Genomic DNA, 21,652 nt, shown 5'->3' on the forward strand with positions numbered 1-21,652 from the left:
TTATTTATAGGATTCTTAGTAAACTACATTACAAGAGCAAAATCATTGTTGTATATTCAAAGTGTAATGACATACATCAATGCTGACCGTGTTAAAGATGTCAAAGTATTCGAACTTTGGTTCCCAGACAATGAGATTGTTAGGGAAATGCAGCCTCAGCGTGACAGAATAGAATACACGTTAGTGTACCGGTTATCACCATGCTTTAGAAGTGAATTAATTCAGTTGTTGAAGGAGTGTGATTCCTGTCTTGTAGGTTTTGACGAATCTGTTAAAAATAAATCTCTCGAAAGAGCATGGACATAAATGTGCAATTCTGGATTACCGTGAAAGGACAAGTGAGCACACGTTCTTTGATATCGACTTTTTTCGGGCATTCTAAATCTTGTGAGATTTTAATCGCTCTCAAAGAGCTGCTTCCACCCTAAACTTTTTTTTTTTTTTTTTTTAATCACTTAAATTTCAATGGATTGCCATGGCGGAAGTGAGAAGGCTTGTATGAAGTTAGTGTCCGTGTTTCATTCAAATATCCAGCTTCATAGCCTGTGCAATATATTCTATGTTATATTAAATGGTAGCTAAATAGCTCACGAATCAAAAAACCTCTTCCAACAATCACTAAACGTTGTGCTTCGTAAATAAGTTGACATTTTTCTGCACTCTTCTCCCCGCCAGAACATAATGTATGATTTCCAGTATTGTGTTGCAACCCTCTGCAGGAAAGTAGCCTCCCTCACAAATAAGTCACTGAATGCAAGGTGCAGTCAGATCGAGGACACAATTAACAAACTCGAAGATGAAATTACTACTGCTCTGAAACAACTAACAGGAGATAGTTCGGGACAGAATCCTGAGCCGAGTATCTCTACGCAAGTTCAAAAAGAGTTACTACAGCTCTCTGAGGACTTAAAATTACTCAAGAAAGAAGTATCCGATTTGAAAGTGGAAATAAAGGACCAAGGCGAGTGCATCGATCAACTGGAGCAATATAGCAGGAGTTCATGTCTGGTCCTCCACGGAATAGCTGAAACACCAAATGAAGATCCCACGTCACTTGCTCTTGAGACTTTCAGCAAAAAGCTTGGTGTAAATCTCATCGTAGACCTTGGTGTAAATCGATCGTTGGCTGGGTTCCTTTGGTCGTAGTCGAAGTGCTGCAGAAACTGTGCGTAAGGGATTCCATCCCATCATTGTAAAATTAGTCTTATCGATCTAGGGACCAAGTTTGGATGGTAAAAAAACTATTGAAAGGCGGTAGACTCCTCCTCACCGAATCCCTTACCTCCAAACGCGTGCCAAGGATGCATTTGGAGTACGAAATGTGTGGATAAACGACGGAAAAATTGTGATCCTCATCGGTCGTGAAAAAAAAAAAAAAAAAAAAGAATCTGTGACAAACGAGCGTGAGTTGCTTTCTCTACTTCCAAAATGAAGCACATTTTATCACATGGTGTGTGTGTGTGTGTGTCAATATGAAGGATATGTTTCGAAAATACTCCCAAGTTCCATTAATAATTATTCATGTGTCTAGTGTTACATGTTTTTTTCTTACTTCTTCCCTACATATTATAGTGTGGTTAGTGTTCTTCCAGTGTATGTTTGTGTCTGTAACAATGCAGTGGTCCTCAGCTTCTAGTAGTCACAAAAGCAAAAGCAGGGTTGGTACAATTATTTTCTTTCACATTATTTTTTCTGCTATTTTCCAGTTAAGTTATGTGAAACACGATGTATTCAATGTTATTAATTTTCATCATATAAGATCAGGTTCAATTCTAATACGTGGTAGAAAATGCCCTGCTTATTCAAAGACCTCATTAGAAAACAGAAAACTCATAAACAGTGCACATTACTGTCGTCGCTAATTACAGAATGCAGAGTAACAAAGTAGATAGATTTGAAACACTGAGCCAGGGGTCTTCATTCTTTGGGGAGTTGTGCGGCATCGACCTTGGTGTTAATGACCGCACACTTCCCTCCCTCCTGCCCTTCTCCCCTCACTCCCGGTCTCCAGTCTACCAGCGAAATCCTCAAAGGCGAGATGGCAAAGCAACCATATGATCTTCAACTTCTGCACTTAAATGCACAAAGTGCAATAAAGCACCACGATGAAATTACAGCCATTCTTAGCCCTCTCTCTCTGTGCATGCTTTGCTGGTTTCTGAATCTTGGCTAAAACCTACCTTACCCGACTCATTAATAAGCATACTCAACTACAGGGCTATAAGATGCGACAGAATAGGGAAGGGTACCGAGGGCGTCTTTGTTTATGTTGGAGAAGACGTTAAAGTGAAAATACTAGATCAATATCCCAGTTTATATTCCACTTCTGCAGAATACCTTATGCTCAATCTGAATATACAAAATAAACATATTCTATTGATCTCCGTTTATCGTCCACCTAATACAAACTTTGAAAATTTTGAAGAAGCGATCTCCCAAATTATCCCCCAGTACAGTAACATCATAATTATGGGGTACATGAACTATGATGTTACAACCTACTTACAGAACTGAGACGAAGGAATCTTTAATTGACCATATAATAGTCTCTGCTACTTGTAAAGTATCAAATGTAGGTCAAGTATCCGTGCCAGATATAAGCCGACATGACCTTCGTTATCAAACTTATAATATAAAATGCCCAAAATACGTTCCACGAGTAATATATAAAAGGAATCTAAAACAAATAAATGACAACGCGTTGTACGAAGACACAAATCTCGTGTCGTGGGACTTAGTTTACTGTGCTCCCACTCTGGATCGAAAGGTAACACTTTTTAATAATTTTGTGCAGCAACTGTATAATAAACATACCCCTTTGAGAAGGAAAAGAGTGCATAAACCCTCCAATCCTTGGATTAACGATGATATACTCGCGCTCATGGCTCTTCGAGACTCTGCCCACAGACGTTACAGAGCGGCTTTAAAACAAAAATCAAACATCTCAATGCAGGAGGAATATAGAAACTTACAAAACCGTTGTAATCAAGAAGTTCGTAAGGCGGAAATTGAATTTGCTAGAAGTCCCCTGAGCCATACGACTCAAGCACGAGAGCTATGGCAAAAACTGAAGTTCCTTGGTATTGGTGTCAAAACCAAAATCGATGAACTTCTAGAACTCCATATAGACACCGTAAATAAACAGCTATGCTATACACCAAATATCACACCAGATAAAGTCAATACTTTGAAGAATATTTAAAAAAAAAAAAAAAAAAAAACGATCGCTGTAAAAAATATATTTAACCTTCACCTCGTCACTGCTCCGGAAGTCATGAAGGCAATAAACAAAATGAAATCACCTGCTTCAGGAACTGACGACTTGCCAATTATTCTTATTTAAAAAATATTACCGTTCATTGTAGATGTCATTGTGCATATTTTTAATAGTTCCATCACAACCGGAGAATTTCCATCAATTTGGAAACTCTCCTACGTTCGCCCATTGCCTAAAACCACAAATCCAACAAAATCAGAAGATCCCCGCCCTATTAGTATACTTCCTGCACTCTCCAAAGCGTTAGAGCATATAATACATGACCAATTAACTAAGTTTCTCGAAAAAATAACATCTTAAATCCCTTTCAGTCAGGTTTCAGATCTCAGCACAGCACTTGCACTGCTCTAGTAAATATCACTAATGATATTCGTACCGCTATGGATGAACGCCAAATTACACTGTTATCCCTACTAGATTTTTCTAAAGCTTTCCAAACTGTAGACCATGACATACTGATTGCCAAACTGTCTTCCTTCTACAACTTTTCCCAGTCAACTTTATCTTGGTTTAGCTCCTATTTATCAAACAGAAAACAAAAAGTTGTCACTAATAACATGTGTTCCAATACGAAACTTGTCCCATGTGGAGTCTCGCAGGGCAGCGTTCTAGGACCTCTTCTGTTTTCCTTATACATCAACGATTTACCTGAACACATCACCCACTGTAAATATCACTTATATGCAGATGATATATAATGCTATTTAACCACTAATCCCCTAAATTTAACCACCGCGATTGATCACTTAAACAGTTACATTGAAAGTATCTGCACATGGGCACGTAACAATGGATTGCAAGTAAACCCAACCAAATCAAAATTTATCATGCTTGGTTCTCGTAAACTACTCTCCACAATCAATATTACAAACCTACCGAATGTTCTCGTAAACAACGTAGCCATTCCTGTAAGCGATAGCGTCAATAGCCTAGTACTCCAGATCGATAAATTCTTAAATTGGACAGACCATATTAATAAAGTATACAAGAAAGCTTACGGCTCCCTTCATTCTCTTCAGCGTTTAAAAAACCTTCTTCCGGAATCCATTAAAGCGTCCCTGGTTCAATCATTGATAATCTCTCATTTAGATTATTGTGATACAGCATATGCAGACTTAACCGAAGATTTGGCAAAACTTTTACAGAACATTCAGAATGCCCGCGTTCGCTTCATATTTAATAAAAAGCGCTTCGGCCATATCTCCCATTATCAGCAACTAGGATGGTGCAATCTAAACACCCGCCGCCGCATTCATTCTCTAACACTTTTATATAAAATAATTAATTGTAAAAAACCTACTTATCTATCCTCTAAATTTAAATGTCTCGGCGATACTCACCCACTAAATACCCGTTCTAAAGGAAATACAACACTCGCTGTTCAAACGCACAAATCTAATTTCTTTTCCAAATCTTTCACACTATTTGCCACCAAAGCTTGGAATGACACCCCTGAAAGCATCAGAAACTCTGGTTCAGTGTTGACCTTTAAACGTCGGCTTAAAGAATGTCTTTCTAATGAAGGTCTTCAGTAATAATAATAATAATAATAATAATAATAATAATAATAATAATAATAATAATAATAATAATAATAATAATAATAATAATAATAATAATAGTAATAGTAATAATAATAAAAAGTTGTTACACACGAAACTATTTCTTGCGTTACCATGCAGTCGATCGTTTTTCTTTTTTTCTCTCTCTCTCTTTCTATTTGTTCTTATTTTCTTTTCTATTCCTTTCTGATATATGTGTATGTACGTATATATTATACACAATCACTTAAGTATGTGCATCATTTTATCTATACATAGTCAATCAAAGAAATGTATTTTATATGTTACATATAATCAAGATTGATTTCTTAGTTTCTCTCTCTTTGTATAGTTTAACATGCCTTCAGCATTGTCGCTTGGTTATTTTAGTGTTTATTTTATATGTAATAAGTTTCATTTTCACTTTTCATGTTTTATTTTCTTTGTATTGTTCTGTATGTCTGTAACTCTTTAACGTTGCCTAAGTGTGTATATCCTTTTATTCTCGTTGTAAAAAATAAATAAATAAATAAATACTACTATGAGATCCGATTATAAAAGAAACATGTAAATGGTTGAGTGGAAGAAAAGGTCATGCCTTAACTCCGCCATTTTAAATAATAAATAAATAAAATAAATAAATGTAAATTTTAAATCTCTGCATGCTTTCAAGTCGGATATCACCAAGTCGCCAAATGACCCTGTAATAATTGATATAGAAAGGTGTGGCATACTTAATTTACATGAATAAGTTTAAGGCTGCAGCTGTGCTAATCGAATGGAGAATCGTTGAATTGGTGGAAGTTTTGTATTCAGGATGTTGCAGCACGACTGCTGAGTACACTTATTATAGAGACTCAAAATATTTTTCAGTGAAGTTTTGTTCTGTGTTGGCTTGAAAATAGTAATGTTGCTAAGCGAGCCAATGACATTTATCCATGTTGTCTGTTGTTTTGTATTCAAGATGTCAGAAAGGATAAGAAAGTTACCAGCTCCTCAAGCTATTGTGTCGAGTATGTTAGAAGATACGCATTCCTAAACTAACATAAAAATAAATAAATAAAATTAATAAATAAAAAATCACATGTTTCAGAAGTAGAACCTTTCTCTAATGAATTTCACACTGCCGAAGCTCTTAGACCACAAATTTGTAAAGCCAGAAGCTTTTAGTTTTCGACGTGGCGGCTCGTGACTAAGTACATCATGACTCGCGTACCTCAAAATTTCTTGTGGGAACTATATGATACTGTGATGGCTTTTGTAATTAATAATATATTCGCATATATTGGAGTGTTGGAAAATTGATTTCGATTACCTTCACTTAGACTCACGCTTTTGGCCATAAAACATACTGTCTGAATACTACTGTATTACTTATTATTTGAAAGTTTGTGTACTGCACTTGCTAGATATGTAGAGCGTAGAAAATACCTCTGTACTTTCGTCTTTTCAGACTGAAAGAATAGTCACAATCTGCCAAATCACAATTTTCGAAAAAAAGAAAAAAAATTATGAACAGTGTGAGAGAATGTGCAGCGCAAAATTAGCTTCGATAATTCTGTTGTAGGGACAGCAGTTTGGAGTTGAAAACATGCTTGAATTCCTTTGTTGCTGCAAATTCCATCCATTTGGCATCTTTTGATGTTGTGGGAATGTATCGATCAATATTAATCTCTCAACTAATAGCCTTTTGTCTAAGGAACAATTTCTTCCAATTTGAAGACACCATTTTTCGACAGGACGATGGATTGGCTATGGGTGATACCCTTTCTCCTATACTTTCTAATTTGGTACTGGACATGTTTGTTTCAACCTTTCTAAATTTCCTTATATTAGATATTTTCGATATGCTGATGATACTTTGATTTTGTACAAGGACCCTCAAGAATTTAATAAACTGTTCGATGAGTTTAATCAAATTCACCCTAGAATAAAATTTACGAAGAGGCTTGAAGAAAATGGTGCTCTTAACTTTCTTCACATTACCATTAAAAGACATAACAATAAATTTGTTACTTCGGTATACCGGAAACCTTCTGCTGGTACAAAATATATCAACTTCAAATCATCACATTCATGGTTTCAGAAATTAAATGTTTGGAAAAACTCTAGGAGAGCTCTTTTACTTTCAGACCTCTCTGAGGATCTCAATAAGGAAATACAGTATCTATTACACATTGGACAGGAAAATGCTTTCCAAAAATCTTTATTGTTAAAATGGTACAAACAGGTGCACCAGGAGATCGTCGGCACCCACCATCAACCAACAACAGATGCCGTAACTGACAGATGGATTAGTGTCCCTTTGGTTCCACATTTTTCAGCAAAAATCAAGATGATTCTGCAAAGACACAACATCAAAATTTCAGAAGTTCCTCCAAAATCTATAGATAAATACATAATTTTAAAGCATTTTTTACTGACCCTTTACAAAGCAGTGGCGTCTATAGGGTGAAATATCAGTGTGATAAAGTATATTGGCCAAACAAAAAGGAACATTTGTACTAGAATAACTGAGCACGTTCATACCTCGAAATCTCGGAATCCGCAACAGTTATTCGGTCTAGCAACGCATCTTAGAAATTATAACCATCATATCGTGGAATCATGTTTGATTGAAAAAGCAAAAACAGCAACGGAACGAAAAATTAAAGAATCATATTATATTCACAAAGAAAGGCCCTCACTTAACCTGGATAAAGAGGAAATAAATATTATTTGGAGTAATCTTTTCATTACGTACTTTCACCATTTGGAAAGCAAGAACAGAAAACAGTGAACAGGAGTGAACAATGTCAGTGAGTTTCCATTCCCGTAAGTGTGAATGTTTGACAGGTTTGTTTTTTTACGTATCCTAACTTTTTAACCATCCTTCATGTTTTTTTTATGCTTTTTGAAGTCTACTACAGGCTGATGAAGGAAGTAGAAGCTTCCGAAAGCGCTACCTGTTGCATGTAGAAGAAAATTCTGCTACATATTTTATGCGCTGAGTAATAGCCTGTTCGCTTTTTCTCATTGTATATAATCACCGCTCGCAATAGTGTGATATGACTATTTGCAATATAAACGTCTTGTTTATAGTAGAATAAACTTAAGAAGTTCTTGTGATTCATATAGTGTTCTCCACCAGCGATTTGTAAATATTCAGTATTTGTTAAATTTAGTAATATGCCATCGAGGAATTGTAGCATGGCTTGTGATTTAAAGACCGATACAAGTTGATCTCTCTCTTGTAATGAATTACAATCGTTTGAAGTGCACAGTATTAGATTCTTTTTTTTTTTTCTTTCTTTCTTTCTTTCTTTCGCTATGGGAGGGTAGTTATGCAAATGAGATTTTACATTTGGGCATTATACAGTTTCAAACTTTGATTTTTGAGTCTAAAACTCAATTTTTCGAAGGAACCTCCTATTTATACAAAGCTCTTTTTTTTTTTTTTTTTTTAAATAAAGATCACTTTAAAATATACCTATAATAAGAAATTAAACAATTTTGATGATATATACCAATTTATCTTTTGTACGTTATATACTCACTCGTTTTTAACTAAATTAAATATTTTAGCGTTTACATTCAAGGAGCTGACTGTGTCACTGATCACTAACTGGTAGCAGCGATAATAAGAGAGAGATAAACGAAATGTACGACATCTGAAACTGGAGAGGTTTAATTTAATGTAGTTAGAGGATAACCAGCCGAGAGGGGAATGCTAGATTGAAATATCGAATAGATTCTCGGTTTTAGAAGGTTCAGAGTGCACTAGTGTTGAGGTTACTTGGATTGAAATTAAGGATAGCATTAAAATTTCAGCAAAATAAAAATTGGTTCACCCGGAAATACATAGGAACAAACCATGGTTCTATCTGGAATGCACTAAACGTGAAGAGAAGAGAAAACAGACAAAACTGCGTTGACTACAAAATCCAAACGATATTACTACACAAAATATCGTTGACATCAGGCAGGAAAGTTCCAGAACTTTTAGAATAAAGAAATGCAATTTTTGAAAGCTAAAATTAATGAACTTAAAGGTAATAATAAAAACAAAAACATTCGGGACATATACAAGGCTATCAATCAATTTCAGAAAGGCTATCAACCTCGAGTTTATATATTAAAAAAACCGACGGAACAATTCTTACTGATACAGATAGCTTCTTGAATAAATGGAATGATTTCTGTGACGATTCCCTTAATGCTCAGCCAGAAACTAATGTTCGTGGAGAAAGGGAATGCACACAGCAGAACTGTATACTCCAGAGCCTAACCCAACAAAAGTAGAAATCGCTATAAGAAAATTAAAGAAACACAAATCTCCGGGTGTAGACGAAATTCCAGCTAAGTTAATTTTGGCTGGAGATTAAAAATGTGGAACAAGTTACACAAACTCATTCTCCTTATCTGAAACAAGGAAGAATTGCCACAAGAGGAAAGAATTAATCATTATTCCAATTCACAAGAAAGCGATTGTAGTAATTATTGAGTCATCGTTCTTCAGTCACATCCTATAAAATCCTCTGAAACATTCTATTAGCAAGATTGACCCCATTCACAGGTGAAATTATTGAAAATTATCGGTGCAAATTTAGGTGAAATCGATCAGATATTTACTATACAACAAATATTGGAAAAGAAATGGGAATGCAATACTGCAGTTCATCAATTATTTATTGATTTTAGAAAGACCTACGACTCGGTTAAGAGGGAAACATTGTACAACATTCTTACAGAATTTGGAATACCGATAAAGCTGGTTACATTAATTAAGATGTGTTTAAATGAATCCCAAAATAAAGTCCGAGTAGAAAAATTTGTGTCCCCGATCTTTCACGTCGAGAATGGCCTGAAACAGAAGATATGTTGTTACCCTTATTATTCACCTTTGTTCTCCAGTACGCTATAAGGAACAAAGATAGCAACCAGGGCCTAGAGCTAAATGGTATTCACCAGGTTATGGCGTATGTTGATTATATAAATCTGATAAGGGATGATAAGAGAACATTAGAAGAAATGCAAAGGTCTTATTAAACGCTTGCAGGAACATAGGCTTAGAAGTAAATGCAGAGAAAACTAAATATATGGAAATTCACTGGGATTGTAATACTGCAAATTATGGCTGCTCCAAAATATCAAATAATACTTTCGATAAAGTGCATACTTTCAGATATCTAGGATCAATAATAATAGACCAAAATCATATCCACAAAGAAATTAAACGTCTACTGAAAGCAGGTAATTCGTATTATTATTATTATTATTATTATTCAGTTCAAAATATTTTGTGGTCGCGAATTCTGTCGAGGAATATGGAGCTTAAAATTTATAAAACGATAACCATGCCTATTGTGCTGTACGGTTGCGAAACATAGTCACTTACTCTGAGAGAACAATACAAACTGAAAGTGTTTGAGAATAAAATCCTGAGACGAATATTCGGACCCAAGAGGAACGGGAGTGGGGAATGGCGGAAACTTTATAACGAGAAACTACATAACTTGTATCTTTTACCAAATATTGTTAGTCATCAGGTCTAGAGGCTCAACTGCGCAGGTTACGTAGCCAGAATGGAAGAAAGTAGGAACACTCTTAAAACGTTAGCTGGAAATCGAATCGGAAAACGACCATTAGGAAGACATAGGTGCAAATGGAAGGACAGTATTAAGATGGATCTCAGAGAAATAGGAATAGAAAGTAGAAATTCGATCCGGTTCCCTAAGGATAGAAGTCAGTGGAGAGCTTTTGTGATCACGGTATTAATTTTCGGGTTCCATAGGCCATAGGCTTAGTTAGTTAGCATTTATATTTCAATAACTGGATTACCTAATTCCACAAATAAGATTTAATTCAGTGCTACAGATTATAGTGAACATAATAAAAACAAAATCGTGGCACAGCTATCTTCATTCATCTTCTGTGATTATTTTTGTTTCTCGGTGCATTTACTATTGTAAGCAACAGACAATTTTAACGGGCTGTAACTTAGAAATACTGCAGCTAAAAGATGTAAAATTTTGCTATATTCCTTTCCTAATAAACAAGTAAACTCTTGCCAAAATATTATAAAGATAGCTTTCGGTGCGTGCCATGTGTCAGTTGAATTGACATGGAATGGCCGAGAGTTATATATGTGTAAGGTTCACACACATATACAGCTATAAGTGATAACCAAAGCTTATTGCAAAGCAAGAATTACTTGTGAAGGTCGCAGGCGAGAGTATGTTATAAAAGGAAAGTCGTGATACGAAATACGTTGATAGAAACTGATCGATGTAATCGAAGATTTGGCGAAGGGGAAACAAGGTATGCGCCAGCTATGATAAACATTACGCTGGTAGCGTCGTTAACGAAGTGTTTTCATGGAGATGGAAACACTAACGCAGTTCTATATCAAAATACAACTTACCGGAAATCACTATGCAACAGAACTTCTTTCTGTTGCATACTGTCGAACTTAAACTTGTACAGAGATCACTTTTATCACTTTTATTTATGCACACTTCTCATTCAAGATTCGAGTTGTATTTTTTCAACTATTTCCCTAACTGTTAGGTGAAATGCTGCTGTATTGCTGCAAGACCTATATTCGTGAATGGTAGGAAAACTATTTTTAAATGTATTGACTCTCCGTTAGCACCCGAATTTCTGTTTCAGTTATATTTCAATATAAACTTGTTTTCAAAACATCTAAATTTCTAAGAAAACCTAGATACATTTATCCATCTTCAAAAATTCAAGCTCAAACTCTGTGACCTTGAACAAACATTCTTCTGAATTTAGTAGTATCATACATTGTTGGAAAAGCTCATATTATTTTTCAAGCAAGACTTGAATCAGCTCTTAGGTCAGAAGCAGTGGCGTTGAGACTCTATAACAACTTCACATATGGGGTCATTTCCAATATTTGCTGTAAGAGAAATAACAATAACATAAATATATATAATTACTTCTATTACAGCTTTAGTTCTTCACCACACAGTTAATTTTTGCAAAGAGCAATATCTTTCATTTTATAACATGATATAATTTCGAGTACTTTGCAAAAATTATCTCTTTTGCATGAAACAAGTGACATATACGTATATATAACTTCTGCAAATACTTCTTTATTTTTATGTAATAGAAATATTTGATGAACATTAAAAATAATTTCACTAAGTATAGCACTATTGAACAAACTAAAACCAAATAATGGTGGGTGTAAAAGAGATTTACTGTCATGCTTTTAATCATTTCCTGCTATGTTGTATATACAAGTAATAAAAAAAAGTGATAATGTTATTTTTTGTAATAGGATGTTCGTCATTCAAGATGGGAGACATAAAAGATGCATTGATAAATTTCGAAGAATGTTGGAAAATCAGAAAGCAGTGTCTGTATAAGCATAATAAAGATTTATTAGAGTGTGGAGATGAGATTGCAAAATGCTACGCTACATTAGGTAGGTACTTAGAGATTTCAAGTACTTGATAATTCTATCTTGATGTTACACATAACCCGTTATCTTTTGTCATTATATGGATTTTGGGTAAGTTACAGTGAAATGTCATCTTAATTCAATTACAAATTCGAATCCAGAATAAATACAGAATAAAACTTATACTTACTGTAACATTAGAAGAGTGTGTCCGATAAAAAGATACATATTTGCGGTAATTTAATGCTAGTAATGGAATATCTCACACCCAAACTTGGTTTCTGATTGTGCATTCGTCTCATTTATTCACTTACCATTAATTATTTACAAATAGTTACTTACTTTAAGCTACAGCAGAGATATTGCTCCAATTATAATAAGTCCTTTATTTATTCAAAAATTCAATTTTTAAACGAGATATATAATGAAATACTTTATAAGATGTTAAGGAATAGGTTTACTTAGTACCCCATATGTTCAAACCAAATTGGTCCTAATATTTCGAGTCTCATTTTGATCTTTTTTTGACTGATATATATTGGTAAATGGTATTGGTACAAACAAGGGTAAAATGAGGAAAGGTTGCATTAAAAAGAAAATGAAAAAATATAAAAAATATTTTACATTAGCTTCCTAAAGCTGATCGAAGTCTACTACCAACAAACTGTTCAAATAATTCTCTTCCTTCTCTTCGACATAATCGTTTAACCCTATACGATATTATTCCGTATTTGATTTAAACTTGCAGTATTTAAGTTTATTTCATTATTTAACCTGTAATCTATGATATTTCTCATAAATAGAAGCTTTGCTTTGTTATAATTAAATATAAACTAATTATTTGCTGAGCAAAACTATATATTTTCATTAAAATTAAACACGTGTTACAGTTTCGCCAACTAACTCTTTGGCTTCATCAGACACTATGTGATACAGGATAACTGTACAGTCGTGTTTAATTTTAATGAAAATATATAGTTTTGTTCAGCAAATAATTAGTTTATATTTAACTGTAATCTATCTTTCTAATTTATTATTAGTTTTGTACATCAATTTAACACTCTTAAGATCGTGTGATATATATTTCAAAACACTTGCGAAGGCACGAAATTAGACTATTGCTTTGTGTATCTTTGATTTCTTCAGCCTAATGCTTATGTCTTTTCAAGTTTCCAGTGTAAGTTTTGTTACGAAAGCAGGTAATGTCATATACCGCGCTATAGTATGTGGTCTTCGTAAAACAGTCATAACATCCAAGGTTACTAAAGTCTTTCCTATGTTTCTACCTCGTTCCCAAAATACTTTAATATTGTACTAGTTAGGCACCTTATTAAATTATTAGTTATCTCAGGGCTCATAGCGAGTCACTTTTTTTTAACTAAAAGTTACTTTTTTTTCAAGTTGGTCACTAAAAGTTATTTTTTTACAAATTTGTCACTAAAAGTTACTTTTTTGGGAGGTAAAGTGACTTTTTCGTGTGATTTATGTTTTGCATTAGTAGTTTTCTCAGAAAAATATTATAAAAATAAATCGAAAAAGGCAGAAACTTGTTACTCGTTACTCTTCTGAAAGTTTCAGTACTTGCTGCCACATGTGAAACAGTCAGCTTTTATTCCTTCTAAAGCACAGTGGATGGTTGGTGGATGCTTAAGCTCTCAAGGTGGGGTTGAGAACCCTTCTGTGTCTATTCTTTCTTCTATTATAATAGTCTTTTAGTTTACTCTCGTAATAGTTAACGCTCCGCTCAACGTTGTGTGTGTGTGTGTGTGTGTGTGTGTGTTTGTGTGGTTCATCATGTTCGTCTTGTGTTATGCTTCTTGCATGTTCTTCTTAAGAGTGGGTGATGAATTTGAATATGTCATGGCTTTGAGAACTCTCAATGCTAAGTTAAATATAATGTCTGGGATGAAGAAATTCGGAAATAGGCCAGAACTGGTTCTACTTACTCAGAAGCTTCTTACATCTGCTAAGTCTGCTTACCGTAACTACAAAGCATACTTAAAATAAGAAAGGAAGAAGCTCAAAAAGATGAAACAAAACAAGAAACAAAGAGAGAGGTGATGGAGAAATTGACAAAGGAAAAAAGGAGCATAATGAAATTTTGCTCACTTTTTGGTCACTTTTTCGTTTGCTTTTAGTCACTTTTTCGTGTACTTTTGGTCACGTTTCAACTATTTACAAGAGACCAGATCACTATGAGCCCTGTTATCTTAATGTACAAATTGTTATAAAATAATGGAAACACGTGTAGCTTGCAACACGTAAGGTGGTAATACTGATCATACATATGCAACGCCTGGCAGTTATTAGTGATACCTTAAGTGGTCGTCTACATTAAGTCGGAGAACGGTAGAACGAAGGCATGTGTTGAAGCGAGCAGACTGTGACGATACAAAATGGAAAGTTCCCGAGTCTCAAAAAAGGCCAAATTGTAGATCCATGGTTAGTTGGCGCAATTGTACCTAAGGTGGCAGTATGTGAGATCTGTTGCGCGGAAGGGGGTAAAATGTGATGACAGCTTACAGAAATCATTGCAAAAGAACACTAGCGAAGAGTAAGACTGAACAAAAGAGATTCCTCATTGACAGGAATTCAAACGTTGAAGAGGATTGCCAGCAAGAGTCATAAAAATATGTTGCAAAAGTATCTGCAGAACCCAATCAGGACCTTTAACAGTCTATTTCGACAATCACAGCCCTACGATACTTATGTTCCTAAACATCTGCGGTTGGGTTGCAATTTTCAAACTGCTGATCATCGACAAAACGCTTTAGCGTGAAGAAAATGGTGCCGAGAACATGTAAAATCGACCGTCAATGATTTGAAGAACATCATATGATTGTATTAGTTCTGTTTCAGTTTATCTCTAACGACAGATCGTGTTTGTGTATAGCGGAGGCCTAAAGAACCTTATACTCCGAACGAAGAAGCATATATCTTCTAGCGTGAAATTTTGCGACTGCTGTCTGATACACTGGACCACAATTTCCTGATATTCCATGGGTGTTGTGATTATTACCATTACTGCCAGGACACATTACTTCCACTGAAAATGTAGACGTTTTATATAAAGGTAACCAAGAAAGTTCTGTCGCTTTTTCATCCACCACTTTCGAAAATCGATATGTCATCTACGACATATCTGGAAGATCAAAAATAGTCCCCCATCAGTATCGACGACCTTCTGCCAACGTCTGGAAGGCCATGAATTCCATCACGGTAAAACTTCTTGGTAAAACGAAGAAGGTATCAAGTGCATTTTGCATCTCTACTAGGGATTTGAACCAAGTCCTCTAAGGTGATTGTTCAAGGAATAGAACAGGTGATAATTGGACGATGCAATGTTCGGGGAGTATGGCGGATGCAATAGTGTTTCCCATCCAAGGTGTAGAATGGTGTCCCGGGTCATCCTAGCCACGTGGGGCTTAGCATTGTCCTGTAACAGGACTCCTTTGCGATTCAGAAGTGCTGACCCCAGAGTTTTGAGTTTTTGTTGAATACGGATCAATTGCTGATAGTACATAGTTATATTGATGCTCTGACCAGCTGGTAGCAGTTCCCGATGTACGATGCTGCTAGCAGTCTACCGAACACATAGGAGGACCTTCTTATGGTGTAATTCTGGTTTCGGCTGTTTTGGAACCGGTTCATGCGATGCTAACCAATGATGACGGCACCGCGGAGCTTCATACAGAACCCACTTATCATCATATGTCAACACCCTGTCTGGAAATGGCTCCTTCCTCAGACTAGAGAGCAGAGAAACACGTGTCTGGTCACGTTATCCTCTGGCCCGGACTGAAATCAAGTGGGAACCATCGATCCAACTTGTAGTGCTTCCCAAGTTGATGGAGGTGCTTCCAAATAGTTTCTCCACTCACACTGAATTGTAGTCCCAATTTCTCACATGTCTGGCCACTGTTCGCCTCAATTGCTGGCTGAAGATCTTCATTTTGTACATGTGTTGGTCTTCCGGCACGTGGTGCGTCTTCGAGTGTTTCGTCACCTGCTTAAACTTGTTAAGCCACCGCTGCACTCTCCACGTAGTCATGGAACCCTTACCAAAGGCCTGGCACATCTTCCGCCCCCACTGCAGCAGCGTTTGACCCCTGTTTGAACTTGTACAGCATACACACCCTTATGACACTCTGTGGAGGTCCCATGTTCACTCTGTTCTTACGCATGTTCACGGTGTAACTGAACAGCCACAACCAAGTAGTATGTTGGACATACCCACACCAACTACTGACCTTTGCCTTATCTCCATTCGCGTTCAACTTACGGTGTGAGGGCCAATTGAACACAAACCTCCACTTAAAGCGACAGAACTTTCTTGGTTATCTTTATAAGAGACGTGCATGCTATGTTTCGGATGTTTCCGGCCAATGATACAATTTTCCAAGATGACAACCCGCAAATTCATGTTGCTGAAGCTGTTGATGTGCGGTTTCATGAATATCGGAATGAAATAGAGCATCTCCCGGATAGGCACGAGAGGAGGAGGTCGAAGTTGACAGTGCACTTCAATGTTATATACAATTGAAAATAAAATATTAGAATATTGCAAATACTGAAAATATGAAAGAAAAAGAAAAAATAAACCATATTAAACTTTATATTTAAACTAGAATATTAGTGCATTGTTTTTATATCATATTCGAATATAGATGTATGTTAACGAAGATTAATATGTAAAAACAGCGCCCTCTTCAGTATCACACAATTCGTAATGTCCATACTGCAATAGTCCATAGATGTTCTCTTTCCTTCAGTTCTGAAGTGGAGTGATCCAACAATGGAAGAAGAACATAACATAACAGCGAAACTCCAGCGTACTTTGTCTGAGAATTGTGGCTTTTTTTTTTTTTTTTTTTTTTTGAAACTTGTATTTATAGTGACGGTTGTATTTTTTGTTGTCATAAAGTGTAAAATTTTGTTATTTTCTTCTTTCGTTGTTGGATCTTTTAATTTTCGTTGTTGGATAATTTGGAGGAATATTCAATAAAGCTTCTTCTTCTTGTTCAAATTGAAACTGAATCCTCCAATAGAACTCGATACTTCAGCTTAGACGGATTAAGGGGAGAAACATATGACTGTTCTGGACGTTTATAAATGTTCCATCCAATATTGTATACAGTATTATTAATATGTATACTAATCTGCTGAATAAAATCAAGATGAAGTATTAATTCTCCAGCATACTTTGTCTGGAGAATTGCGGTCTGTCCTATTTTTTTTAAATCTGTATTTGTAGGGACAGTTGTAATTTTTGTTGTTGTAAAGTGTAAAACAAATGTTTTTTTTTTTTTTCGTGTCTGTATAAAGTAAATGTTATATGTAATAAGTATTATTATATCAAAATACAAGTTAAAATTTTCGTTGAGTATTAGAATTAAAAAGAATCAGTTTTAGGATACGTTAAACGTGCATGTATCAGAAATCATCATCCTTTATGAGTTACAGACATTGACTTTTTATAATTATGAAACTTCTAATTAAATAGCGACAAGCAGTTTTCTGCAAACGATTCAGCGTGTGAGAGAACATAGCATGACTATTCCGAATACTCTACCAAAACCGGAAGTGATTAAAATTTACTATTACTTCCGGTTTCAATACTGATTTTCATAGAAAAGAAACGGTAAGGGGTATCAAGATGTGTTGTTTGCAATTGATTCCGCGCTGGAAAATAGGTTCCATCTCCTTCGTTAACACTCTATTGAAACGTGAAGTGATTAAAATAAACCATTTTCGGTTTCAACCTTTCTCGCCATAGAACAAAATTGTATTAGACAGATGCAAACGGTCTTCTGCAAACGATTCAGAGTGTCAAGAGAATATACCATGACTATCCCGATCACTCTTCGAAAACCAGAAGTGGTTGTAATTTACTACTACTTCCGGTTTCAATACCGATTCTCGTAGAGCAAAAATAGTAAGAGATATTGAGATGTTTTTTTTAATCGATTCAGCTTCTCATGAATAGGTTCTGTCTCCTCCCTTAACCATCAATTTGAACCGGAAATGGTTCAGATTGACGATTTCTGGTTTCAAATTTTATCGCCATAGAACAAAAATAGTAAAGCATAGCGAGTAATGGATTTTTGATTTGTATTCAGCGTCCGAGAAACAGGTTCTATCTTTGATCTTATTAATCTCTTGCAACCTGTAGTTACAGAAGTTCTACTTCAAGTTTGAGTCTTGAATTCCTATAGTTTGGAAGTCTACTATATTTTTACACCATGAAATTTGATTCACTTAATTTGATCTTCTATGGCTTTCTTGTTCAAGTACATTTTTGTTTCTTTGTGGTGGATTCAACAATTTAAAAAATGCGTTTATAACATACAGTTTTTGTGACTCCTATGTTCAGTCGGGCTGGTTGTTTTGATTTGTTTCTAAATTGGCCTTGCAACTGTTGTCATCAAGTGTATGCTATGCAATCACCATACCTCAAATGAAATTTTGGTTACCTAACAATCGTAACAGTACCTGAAGTACATATCTTAATATATGTGTTTTAGAGGTTGCCTAAATACGATCTGATAGGCAACAAAAATATATCACAAACCAAGAAACAAATCTTGCTAAATTCCATTGTGTGTTCTGGATACACTTTATCGCGAACTTAGAAAGTTAAAGGTTAAAGCTATAAATGACTATTTTGAGTATGATCTTGGTGTCATTATTCACAAAATTTCTTCATCTTTACTGTTATATGGTGTCAAAAATTTTGAAAAACGAAATTTCTGGATATTACTTTAACGTATCCTTCCTCAAATTTAAGTTGTCTTAATAAGTGTTTATATATCTATCTATCTATCTATATATATATATATATATATATATATATATATATATATGTATATATATATATATATATATATATATATATATATATATATATATATATATAGGTTGTTCATTTATTATGTATCCAAAATTCACTGCTGAAATCCTTACACCTAAACAATAAAAAGAAAAATGTCTATATGAAACAGGGCGAAAAACCCGTTGTTTCAAAATTACGAGATGCTGAAATCGAGAGAATTGTAATTTTGACGCTTCCTAGCTCGAAAACTATGAGAGATGTCAAAGGCGGTTGAAGAAATATTAGAGGAAGTAGTACACTGTCTATCTAAATAACCATGTTTCAGAATTGGGACGTATCAGTGCATATGATTTTAGAGAGAGAGGTGGAAGAGCGGAGCCTATAACCACAGCTCCCTTATAAAATCCTTTGCGCCGATACGTCTCAACTCTGAAACATGGTTATTTAGATAGACAGTGTACTAGTTCCTCTAATACTTCTTCAACCGCCTTTGATATCCCTCATAGTTTTCGAGCTAAGCAGCCTCAAAGTTAGGTACATTTCGCCACCTCCCCCACCTTGGAATTTCGAAACAAAACCTATGCTAATCATTTGGGCCGGAATGTACCGCAAAAATTTTCGTTTGTACCGCTTCCAGTACAAAGTTATAAGAGTTTTAAGGTGGGAGGCTGGCGAAACGAAAGCCCCTCACCTTGGAATTTCGAAACAAAATCTATGCCAATTGTTTGTGCTACGTTTGTGCCGGAATGTACCGCAAAAATTTTCGTTCGTTTGTACCACATCCGGTAGAAAGTTATAAGAGACTGAAAGTAGGGGCTCTGGAAACGGTTGCCCCAGTAGTGAATAATTCACTTGGGAAGGATTTGACCTTTGACCTTTAGGCCTGGTCAAGTTCCTATGGGACCTAAACTGGAGCTAAACCGGCCTAAACCAGTATGTTGCTATGCTAGAATAAGGAAGTATACTCTTGGACAGCTATCAGCTATAGAAACAAGATGAAACATGCCTTTTTCGTGTTCTTGTCGTGTATTGGCTAGTTATTTGAACCCCCAAACCCCACTCCCTCCTGCGAAGAGCGTAGGCGGAACGTATGTGCTTGTGTAGATCATTCTGTTAGCACTCCTTAGCAGCTGTTGCAAAGGAAGAAACGTTAAATTTAAAGATGTCATCGTCAATGAGTTTATTAGATAAGCTTAATAAGCCATCAATGGTACCCTTTACAAAAATGCGAGATTAGAAGATTGGAGTACCATTTCGTATTGTAAACTGTGAGATAATTACAACGGTATATGGTAGGAAGGCATGTGTGACATTTGAAGGAGGCGAAAAAGTGATTTTACCAGGACGTTGTACTGAAAAATTGGAAGCAGATAATGGCGCATTATTAACGTATTTACAAAGTGGAAATGTCTGTTTAATATATAAAGGAATGAAGATTAATGTATCTGGGCGTAACATGCATGATCTTGAATTTACTGAACTGGTATACTCATCGTAAGTGTATAGTGGCATTGTACAAACAAAATGAAACATGAATTTTCCTCTTTGCCCCCTCCTCTTCATGCATGCGCAGTCATCTGTATGCATAGTGTCGTTATTCTGTGTTGATCAGCTACTGGAGTAACATGTCTTTGAGTGCTTGTGCATCAACTATGGATACCAAGAAAGAGTACGTGTTAAATGTGGAATATGGACTTAATTCAATGAAAACCAAATTAATTTGTATTGGACTGGATAGTGATACATTTGAGCCAGTGATTCGTGTTGGTAAAGGACTTGTGTTTGGAGTGGAGTTAAATTTGGCAGAATGGGAGAAACTTTTATATTTGACCCCGTTTGTTACGGACTATTTAAATTCTCAAGTGGAAATTACATTTATAAAATCTCTTGGCCGAAAAAACGAACTGGTGGTGCGAAAACTAATGGGTGAAAAATTAGTGATGTTAGAGAAGAAAGGAACACACGTGCTCCTCGAAACACTGTGTACTTAACTTCAAGTGATTGGCTTTATTTCTTGGAAATATTACCATGTATTGAACATGCTGTGAAAAACAGTAAAGTTTGCAGTGTTGTGTTTGCAGTGCATATTTTGACTTGTGTACAGATACTATTCGCAATCATGTACAATCGGAGTGTCTTACATGCAGAGGACTTGCCGGAATCCATACCTGTGTAGATGAACAGAGTATTATTAATGCTATGAACATCAATTTTCCAGTGTCTCTCTTGATAAGAACAGTGATGTGAACATTGATTTTGAAAGATTAAAATTGGAAATGAAAGTATTTTGCAAACAAAAACTCATAGATTCAATTATGGCTGATTTATTTGATAGTGTACAGACACAGCTATGGTGGGGGGAAACCGATACTCAACCTTCGGAGGGTATCAATGAAGTGAACGTCTCTTCATAAAGAAGAAAATTGATTTGTTTTTTCATGTATACTAAACAACGTAATAACAAATGTAATAAAAATATATAGTGAAAGTGAAATGTTTTATTTGTGTGTTTTGTGTTCGTTTCATACACCTCAATATGATAGAATTTTTGTGAACAGGTGTATACAAACCATTGTCCTTCAAACAGA

The 21,652-nt window shown here is 35.4% G+C and overlaps 1 protein-coding gene across 2 annotated transcripts in view; it reads left to right on the forward strand.

The window, feature by feature from the left end:
* Nucleotides 1–21,652, forward strand: part of LOC145662774 (protein-lysine N-methyltransferase SMYD4-like) — a 283,052-nt gene that overhangs the window by 233,482 nt on the left and 27,918 nt on the right. For both annotated transcript variants that reach the window (XM_081728644.1, XM_081728645.1), the window contains one exon: nt 12,110–12,256. In XM_081728644.1, the coding sequence (XP_081584770.1) occupies nt 12,110–12,256 (147 nt within the window). The remainder of the gene's footprint in view (nt 1–12,109; nt 12,257–21,652) is intronic.

This window comes from Thermobia domestica, chromosome 10 (genome assembly GCF_964235325.1).
Source record: "Thermobia domestica chromosome 10, izTheDome1.hap1.1, whole genome shotgun sequence".
Classification (NCBI taxonomy): Eukaryota; Metazoa; Arthropoda; class Insecta; order Zygentoma; family Lepismatidae; genus Thermobia; species Thermobia domestica.